Genomic DNA, 10,580 nt, shown 5'->3' with positions numbered 1-10,580 from the left:
GAACCACCACCCCCGCTGGGCAGAGGCACAGGCTTGGGCTCCACCATGTGGGTCCCCACATAGTCTCCACATAGATGACACCTCTGTGGAACCAGTCCATTGGCTGCACTGTGTGGGTTCAATATGAGGCAAACACTTGTTAAGATGGAAAATGTAGGTCATGTCGAGCAGAAGTAGGCCTGTCAGAATCCTAGGCCTGCTGCTAACCTCATTCGGTTAAAGATACTCTGGCTGGGCTCTGCGGTCGCCATCACCGGTCGCCAACGCGACGCCGCTAGCATTGAACAGGATGTTTCAATATTCTAATGACATACACTGCAGAAAAAAACAAACGCATTTTAAGCCAGAGCCGTACTTCAGCTGAACAGAAGGTTGGTATCACCATCTGTGTCGTCGTCTCCCCCCCCCCCCCACACCAGGACAGCCCATGAGTCTATGAGTACATGATCCACTCCAGTCTTTTTCTCTTTTATTGCACTGTACATGCCAACATCATCCAGAGAAACTGCGCACTTGTGTATGTATCCGTCTCAATCATCTGATAACTTAACAGTATTGGCTTCTGATTCTCGCTAGATTCTCTCGATAGATTTCCAAGTTTCCAATCACTTTTTTCATTGATTTTCCAAACGTTGCTCATGAAGCAGCCCCTGATATGGTTTATTATTTTGAGTGGAAATAGTTTTTATTAAAATAAACAACGTTTGTTGTGTTATGTACACCGTCCATTAGGGTCACCATGCATATTGGGAGTATGGCTTTAAACATTGCTGCAGGTCCCACTCAAAGATTTGGCATAACAACATCTGTTTGTGTGGCTGTGGGTGTGGATGTTTGTATGGGTGTGTCTGTGTGTGTGTGTGTGTGTGTGTGTGTGTGTGTGTGTGTGTGTGTGTGTGTGTGTGTGTGTGTGTGTGTGTGTGTGTGTGTGTGTGTGTGTGTTTGGGGGGGGGGGGGTATGTGTGTAAATGCATGTATTAACAAACAATTTAATATAATCAATGATAAACTAAGTAATGCCATCCTGCCATTTGCTAGGCCTACTTTTAGGTACTCTGTGCTCTAAATAATATGACTATTGTACTGCTCGTCTCTCCAAAATGAAGTTCAGAGCCAATAAATAGTTTTCAACCTCTAGCCCACAACCAACGTACCAAAACAACACAGCCAATATGATTATAATTCTCTATGACTATGACTTTTTAAGTATAAATGCTTTAATCTTAACTAATCAAACGGTCTACATAACCTCTACACGACGTTCTCCGGTCCTTGTGTAGTCGGAGCTCCTCCTCCCACGATACAAAAGATAAGAAACAGAGCCATGCTTATCCCCGCAGGGCCCCGGGGGGGCCTTGAGGAGGTCTCTAGGGCCCCAACTACAAGGATCCCAGTGGGGCACCTGGAGGGAGTCTCTGGGGGCCCGGTCACAAGGACCCCAGTAGGAAGAGAGATAGGGGCAGTGTGTTATTCCCGGTGTTGTGTTCGGAGGTCCAGGCAGGGGTTCTGTCCAGGCCTGTATGTCCCTCATGCTTGTTACAGACGTCATTTATAGTCACCGCGAGTGAACCGCGCTTCAAACAGAAGATGGCGTCCTCGCCAGGGCAGTTCGCTCAACGTCTCGCGGCGGAATGGCGTTCACCGCATCCCGCCGACTACAAACTCTACGCGTTTCCTGAACAACCGGCTCGGGAAAAGTACAACGGCGTCCCGATGGTGTGCTCTCTGGAGCACCTCGTCCAGCACGGTTCCATCCCCTGTTCCCAGAGGAGCTCAGCAACGATCCCTAGAACAATAATCCGCGAGGTTCTCCCCTTCGATTGACGGTTATCCGCCCCTGCGTCCCGCTGACGCCCCTCCCTCACCCTCCGGCGGCCACCGCGGTGTCCTTGGACAGGTACACCACCCAGTACACCATGTTGAAGGCGCCGAAGGACACGGGGAACAGGATGCGGGCGTACTTGTCGATCTTGCTGGTGCCGCCCATGCCGGCGGCCGAGGGCTGGGAGCAGGGCGACTGCTTGGGCTCCTTGCGGGTGGCCTGGATGCGCTCCAGCCGGGGTCCCAGCAGGTGCTGCAGCGAGGAGGACGCCGCCGCCGCCGCCGCCTGCTGCTTGGAGGGCGTCTCCGCCGTCACGTCGGGCGCGGCGGCCCGGGCGGGGGCGGGCGCGGGCTGGGCGGTCCGCATCACCAGCTGCACCGAGGAGGAGGCCGCGCTGATCTGGCCCTCCGACTTGGGGCTGGATCCCCGGGACAGGGTGGACGAGCTGCCGTTGAGGCCCGCCGCCGCTGCGTGGGTTGCCCGGGAGCGGGCCCGCCCCCCCGCCCCGCCCGGAAGGGAGTGGGGGCCGGGCCGGGGCCCGCCGACGTCCTGCTGGGAGGCGTAGTTCATCCGCTTCCTCAGGTTACCGTTGGAGTCAGGGTTCTGGGCGGAGGGAGAAGGAGGGAGGGGGAGGGAGGAGGAGGGAGGAGGAGGGGTGAGGAGGAGGGAGGAGGAGGAGGAGGGGTGAGGAGGAGGGAGGAGGAGGAGGAGTGTGTGGGAGAGTGTGAGAGATGATGGCTGGTTGGCGCGAGTCAGTCTGATTGGATTCTGGGGCTGGATGAGGCTGCACACCTGTTGCACACTAAGTAATCAGTGTGCAACAGGTTAAACCAACCATCACCACAGAAAGGCTGTTTCCCAATGTGAAGGAAGCATGCTCGACGGCCGCCCTTTTAAGGACGCTACGTCATAGAACGCCGACAAGCACTGTTCCAATGTTGAGAACACTCGGAAATTCGCACCCTTTACGCGTCCTTTGATTTTGAACAAGGTAAATTACCCACAATCCTTTGCGTCCGCACGCTGCGCGGGGTATTTAAAAATTATTTAAATAGTTATTTGAACGTTTTCAGAAGTATTTTGTGCCTTATTGCTTTTTATAGATTCATCATGTAAATGCAAAAAATTAAGCTTAAAGACCTGTGCGATTTTTTCAAACGTTTTTGCAACGTAATGATATGCCTTATTTTGAATGGATTGATGGATTTTAATATTAACGTAGCTGGTGTTTTCAGCAAACTACTGTCGCTGATAACAATATCAACATCAAATTACTGAAATATTTACCACTGGAGCAGTATTAAAAAGCGGAAGCGCTTCCACACTAGCAAGTCGTTCCAAACACACGAATCGCGTGTTCTAGCAAGGCTGCAGCCTTCGCTTTGGGAAACAGCCAGACTATGGGAGAGGTCTCCTGCATGGCGACGTGGAGCATCAGGTTTTCGGTCATTGTCTACAGACTTTTACAGTCACCTAGGTGGAGCCCAGTTCAAGTCACCTAGGTGGAGCCCAGTTAAAGTCACCGAGGTGGAGCCCAGTTAAAGTCACCGAGGTGGAGCCCAGTTAAAGTCAACGAGGTGGAGCCCAGTTAAAGTCAACGAGGTGGAGCCCAGTTAAAGTCACATAGGTGGAGCCCAGTTCAAGTCTCCTAGGTGGAGCCCAGTTAAAGTCAACGAGGTGGAGCCCAGTTCAAGTCTCCAAGGTGGAGCCCAGTTAATGCCACCTAGGTGGAGCCCAGTTAAAGTCACCTAGGTGGAGCCCAGTTCAAGTCACCTAGGTGGAGCCCAGTTAAAGTCACCTAGGTGGAGCCCAGTTAAAGTCACCTAGGTGGAGCCCAGTTCAAGTCACCTATGGCGTGTTTCTTGATGGACTAATGGATATTTAGAGACACAGTATAAATAGTAAGTTATACCTGTATGTGGAAGTGTTTCTTCTTACATAATGTAGATGAGGTCATTTTGTGACATCACAGATTCATACTGGGCCATCATGGCAACATCTATTCGGAAAACGTGGAGGAATGCCAATGTTCATCTATAGATCCCAGCACTAGCCATGATAACATATATACATGGGGATAGACATATAGTATAAGAATATTAATAAGAATATTTTAAAGGTTTGAATATAGTTTTCAAACCACATATTTACAATTCATTCCAGCACCTTCGACGAGCACGACGGTTTGTCTCAGGCTTTGGATTGTCCTCAAACTCACGGAGTGAATAATCACTGATTGACACCATATGAATTGTGCCTTGGCTCCTCTCCACTAACACCATCTGACGTGAGCAACACTCGCCGCCTTAAGTCTCTGACAGCCTCTCCACAAAACAAACGAGGAGCTGAAGAGCCTGCTGCCACTCCATAAGTCCGCGGACTCAGAAGATCAAATGGCAAATGGACTGCATTTATACAGCGCGTTTTCTTCTAACCGTTGGCCACTCAAAGCGCTTTACAATAGTGTATGATAATATACTCACCCATTCATGCACACATTCACACAGACGGCGGAGTCCACCATGCAAGGCGACAGCCGGCTCGTCAGGAGGAGTGAGGGTGAGGCGCCTTGCTCAGGGATACCTCGACACTCAGCGCTAGGAGGAGCCGGGGATCGAACCAGCAACCTTGCCGTTACCAGCCCACCCGCCCGAATAGGGGGGGGAACATACAGCGGAGGGGCGTAGGGAACGTATGGAGCGCGTCACACACGGATCTGATCCCAGATCAGGACCCTGCTGGAGGCGTGCCGTGCAGACGTCACTTAGCGGGGATTTCACTCGTTCTGGGCTTAAGACAGCGCGTAAGAGCAGCGGCGGCGGCGGCGGCGGAGCCCGTGGTAACGGCAGCGCGGAGTCACAGGGGGGCTTATCCCCGGAGCTGATGTTTCTCAACCAGACACGGTGCGATGGAGCTACCGTCGCATTGGCAGGAATAATCCACACACACACACACACACACACACACACACACACACACACACACACACACACACACACACACACACACAGCTGGCTATACATACACCCACACCTGTCTCCCATTCACAAACTCACACACAGACTCACAGCTACACACACACACACCCCTGTCCCCCCATTCACACAAACACATATATACATACATACTGTATACACACATACACACACACGCACACACACACACACAATCCCGCTCCCCACGCACCACTGTCCCACCATCGATTCTATTGGACAGTCCCGCATGCGCAGGGGTGTGCTCGCTGGTGCCCGCGCTGGGGGGGCCAACGCCCCTGATGCCTCACACAGCGGCGGGAAGAGAGGCAGAGCTCTGGGGCGGGGTGACACTCACACACACACACACACACACACACACACACACACACACACACACACACACACACACACACACACACACACACACACACACACACACACGGCCACCGGCATCAACCCACCAACCCCTTGTCCCACACACACATCCACGCACACACACTGACACACACACGTACACACACACAAACACACACGCCGACACATCCGTCCACACTCTCACGCACATGCTGGGACGAGAAACGGTAACGCCGCCATAGCGACTCTCTGAGACAACCCGTACAGATGTACCCGGGCTGTGTTGCCTTGGCAACATGCTAATCCACCGAAGTGCGGTTGTCACTAAACTGCAGTCAAGCCCGATTACTCCACACTAGGGTTTGAACTGGGAGGCAACTTAGAGTCATCCGACTGACATAAGCCTCGCAGGGTTTCATCAACACTGATCAATTATCCGTTTAAAAATAAGCCCAATGTGCAGCGCGAACAGACACTTACACTCACAATGTTTCACAATGTGTTTTTACCCAACAGGCCCGCCGTAGTGACTGTCTACCACAACCTAGAGACCAACAGTACCACCCGGTAGACCGGGCGTGTGGACTGAACAGAAGGCCTACGACATGAAGTGGTCTATGAGGTAGCTTTCCATTACCGAGCTTGTGATGTGATCATTTACATTTAGCAGACGGTTTTATCCAAAGCGACTTAAAACTGTTTATACACACATTCACACACCGGCGAAGGAGTCAACCACGCAAGGAAATGACCGGCTCTTCTTGAGCAGATCTTCGCTGTCTGTGTAGGGATCGAACTAGCAACCTACAAGTTGCAAGTCAACCTGCTCTACCTCCTGAGCTAAGCCGACCAACGTACAAAACACAACACAACACAACTCAACTCAACTCAACTCAACTCAACTCAACTCAACTCAACACAACACAACACAACACAACACAACACAACTCAACTCAACTCAACTCAACTCAACTCAACTCAACTCAACTCAACTCAACTCAACACCAACACAACACAACACAACACAACCTAACACAACACCACAACAGACATGAAGGCGCCACGCTGACCTGCAGGGCGCCGGCCCCCTCGTGCTCCCGGGTCCGGACCGGGGTGCTCTGGGGGACGGGGGGGCAGCGGGCGGCCTTCTTCTTGCCCTCCTGCGTGGCGTTGGTGAAGTAGTTGACGGCGGCGAACTCGATGAGGGCGGAGAAGACGAAGGCGAAGCAGACGGCGATGAACCAGTCCATGGCGGTGGCGTAGGACACCTTGGGCAGCGAGTGGCGCGCGCTGATGCTGAGCGTGGTCATGGTGAGCACCGTGGTGATGCCTGGGGCCGGAGGGAGACGGAAACCAGTCGGAATAATGGTGGGAACGGACCAAAAATAAAAGGATACGGTTTTAGGGTAAATAATTGCATTTGGAGGTTCTACTAGAAGAGGTTTACACGGCTGTATGTTAGAAATACCCCTTATTAATTAATCAATTTCCTGTATGTGTGAATATACTTGGCCATTAAAAGAATTCTGATTCTGATTCTGATTCTGATTATTATTCTCACAATGTTCATTTCTGCAAAACCAATTTCAGCCTCTTCCAAAAAACGTTGCACTCTGTTGTGATTCGTCGAACGCTTTGCGCTTGTGTCGGCAAATTCATCCCCCCAAGAAGTTGTAAACATTGCGTGTAGCCGGGAGGCGGGACTTCTGCACTTCAGCACCGCCCACTGCATAGTCTAGACTCTACGTCATATAACAGTCTAAAGCAAAGGGAAAAGTCAAAAAAGCGTGATATCACCCCTTTAAGTGTATAAATCAACACTCTGTTTTGACCTTAGGTCTATTTGCTGTGAATCGTGATTACAGTCCATTGAACAGGTGATCATCATGTTCCAGCTTAATCAAGGGAAACCTTCTTGTTGAATAGTACTAACATCACATAGTAATGTTATCTCAATAAGATATTATATGACATTTACACAGCCTGATATTTAGTTATTTTGTTTAAATCAGAATTTATTCAAATATATGTATATTATTGTAATAATACATCTGTTGCTACTTTAATTGAGTATGTCAATGCATTCTTCAGTATACTTATATTGTTTGCTACATATTGTACTCATCAGACCCGGCGGTAAAATAGGTCCCCAGTGTTTACGCTCAGAGGTTAACTCTCTTCAACCGTCTGAGGTTATCACTGTTCTAAGTAGAGTGTTCTCCTACTGCGACCTGAATTACTATAATTTAAATGACTAAAATAATTACTATAGTACATTGAACATGTCTCTTTATGATACATTCTGTGTATATTTCCATTGTAATCATTCAATAAATAATAGCCGCCACATTCACATTCACATTCATCTCTTTACCTAAAAGATTTAACACAAGGCACTCTGAAATGAGCACATATATAATGGAGCATACTGCTCTAAAAGCAAAACAAAGAAGTCTGTTTGTGCTTAAATGTGTATTCAATCATGTGTGTAATACCAAAATAAGGAGGGATGTTGCACGCAACAAAAGAACGCTGCTTACTATTATTAGAACCGCCATTAGCATGTCGAATTGATGACATACTTGGGATGTTAGCCTAAAATGGCCACCTATTAAAAAGGAAATGTCTCCTCTGGTTCAGAATTAGCCCCAAAATGATCATTGGGATGGTCCATTTGAGGCAGGCCATACCCTGGGGCATGGGGCTATGCTTTTTGCAATGCTACCCAAATTAAATTCTTGACAAAAAAGCGAACTCAAAGTCATTTCAAGCTTAATAATGTGCTCACTGACTTTGGAAATTTGTCGAGACAAATCTAGATTTGCGGAAATGTTTAAGACAAATAGCTGTAAAATAATCTCTGTTGCACAATCCTGAAGTTATCACATGCACTCAGAGCACAGAGCCGCCTGCCACTCAGAAGCAGCTGAATGTCATCTGTAGGTGAGCCCTGGCTCAGGGCATTGGACTTAAATAGAATGGTAACCTCTATTATCCAGTCAGTCATCTGCATGGTTGGACTGGTAAAGTGTGTTATTCCTCCAATGTGTGTGGTTTATCAGTGTCGGAAAGAGGTGTGTCAAACGGCCACTCAAAATGGACCATGACTAAGAAAAGGTTTTTGTCCGCTTCCATCTCTTTTCTAAATCCACTTGTTCAAAGAAAAACAGGGCCACAATTATATCAGAAATCGAATCTATGGCAGCCATTTCACTTCAAAATACAACTTCATTGTAGGGAAATCTTAGACAATATAAACTCTCTCTCTCTCTCTCTCTCTCTCTCTCTCTCTCTCTCTCTCTCTCTCTCTCTCTCTCTCTCTCTCTCTCTCTCTCTCTCTCTCGCGCACTCTCTCTCTCTCGCGCACTCTCTCTCTCTGTCTGTCAATTAAATTACCAATTTCAAGGTGCTATATTCAGCAAGACACAATTAGAGATTTTGCAGAAGGAAAATGTGCAACAACAACATGTACCGACACCAAGCAGCTACAGCAGCAAATATTACAGCAGCATCAGCCACAGCAACCTCAGACCCTGTCCCGTGCCTCCGTAGGGACGTCTGTCTGTCTGTCTGTCTGTCTCCACCTCCCTCCCCCTCTGACTCAAGCACGAGGAGGTCAGAGAGCCGTACGTACCGAACACGGTCCGCGCCGGCACCGACTCCTTGTTGATCCAGAAGGACACCTGGGAGAGGATGACGGTCATGATGCAGGGGATGTACGTCTGGATCATGAAGTAGCCCATCTTCCTCTTGAGGTGGAAGTGAACCGTCATCACCACGTACTCACCTGCAGGAGCACATTAGGTGGTTCTTAATGATGATTGAAGCTATGGTTAAAACAGATCACACAAGCAGAAACACTAACACACACAACATGACACACTTACTTAAAGCAGATTATAATCTATTTTTAAATGTCTTTTCTCAAGGTGTTATATTTTCCATGAAACTGAATAAATGATTGTGGTCCATTTATTTTATGTTCAGTAATATCAGTAATTATTTTGCTGCTGCTTAATTTATTACAATCCTTTTTAATTGATTCTAATCATCCTTCAATAAGTCTAATCAGTGGAATTAGCATTTAATAGGCAGTCTTGACTATCTGAGCCCAAGAGATCGACCTTGAAAACTTGATTCAATCATCTGTTGGTTGACTGTTGGAGGATCAAAAGGTGCAATGTTCAAATAAGAAATTATCAAATTATGTGATTAAGAATACATTTGTTAGACTATCCAATAAGATGGTTTCCCCGGTGGTAAGAGCTTTGCCCATACTGAGAACCAGCGGATGCAGAGCTATGCCTCTTGGCCACTTGGCCATTTAGCAACCCAGAAATGGACACCAGCGGGATGTTTCAACCACGTTAAGCAAAACAATACAGCAAACGGCTGAAAGTCGAGCCGTTACTCCTGTCCCCCACCACCCCTCCGCTAGTCCGTTCTAGAAAACAACTTAAATGAGGCAGGAAGTGGACACGCTGGGAGTGGCCTCACCCGTGATGGATTTAATGGTTTCACTGGAGACGGTGTGCCCAGTGAGGTCATACTGGACCAGACTGGACGACTCTGGGGGGACTTCCACCGAGTGCTCAGGTCCTTTGGTCCATGTGTAGATCACCTCTGTCTTAGGGTATGCATCTGGGGTCGGATATGGAGACCATTGTTATTTCATTCTGTATTGAAGGTATTGTTTCTGCAGACACAATACCAGTTTTAAGATTAAGCAAATATTTTGTATCTCTGATGTGGTTGGATGCAAATATTCATTAAAAGCAAGCCATTTATGATGTATATTGGTTTCAGCCATTACTATCGACCACTTATATTAGAATACAGTTGGATTTTTTCCTTAGCGGCCATTTCCAAATAATAATAATAATAGTTATCCCCTGCCTCACGGGTATTCATGTCATTTTCTTCATCAATTTTGTATTTGTTTATTCATTTGCTTACCAGAACATTTTAAAGTATCAAAAAACGAATATTTTCACAAATTATTCTTCACTTTAGGATGGAACGATCTGGAAAGATTAAAATGTTCTATCTTAGTGTTTTCTGTAATGGGGGCGGGGGGGGGGGGGGGGCTGTTGTTTCTGCTCGTCACTCCCGTTGGGGCTCGGCCGCGGCTCACTACCAAGGGCTGGGGAGAGGGGAATGGATGGGGTGTGTCATGGAGTGGAACGCCGTGCCGGAGCACACTGGTCCAGATGGAGAGGGGAGGGAGGGAGGGAGAGAGAGAGAGAGAGAGAGAGAGAGAGAGAGAGAGAGAGAGAGAGAGAGAGAGAGAGAGAGAGAGAGAGAGAGAGAGAGAGGGAGAGGGAGAGAGAGAGAGAGAGAGAGAGAGAGAGAGAGAGGGGGGGGGGGGGGGGGGGGGAGAGAGAGAGAGAGAGAGAGATGAGAGAGAGAGAGAGAGAGAGAGAGAGAGA

At 48.4% G+C, this 10,580-nt stretch overlaps 1 protein-coding gene across 1 annotated transcript in view; it reads right to left on the bottom strand.

The window, feature by feature from the left end:
* Positions 1-953: 953 nt before the first annotated feature.
* Positions 954-10,580, bottom strand: part of gabra4 (gamma-aminobutyric acid type A receptor subunit alpha4) — a 15,892-nt gene continuing 6,265 nt past the window's right edge. Inside the window, exons 6-9 of the mRNA XM_030368225.1 lie at positions 9,649-9,792; positions 8,786-8,938; positions 6,222-6,481; positions 954-2,425 (exon numbers count right to left, since the gene is read on the bottom strand). Of these exons, the coding sequence (XP_030224085.1) occupies positions 1,862-2,425; positions 6,222-6,481; positions 8,786-8,938; positions 9,649-9,792 (1,121 nt within the window). The 3' untranslated portion in view covers positions 954-1,861. The remainder of the gene's footprint in view (positions 2,426-6,221; positions 6,482-8,785; positions 8,939-9,648; positions 9,793-10,580) is intronic.

The sequence above is a fragment of the Gadus morhua genome, chromosome 10 (assembly GCF_902167405.1).
Source record: "Gadus morhua chromosome 10, gadMor3.0, whole genome shotgun sequence".
Lineage (NCBI taxonomy): Eukaryota > Metazoa > Chordata > Actinopteri > Gadiformes > Gadidae > Gadus > Gadus morhua.
Note: the sequence above shows the minus strand (reverse complement) of the source record. Positions and strands in the feature narration are given on the sequence as shown.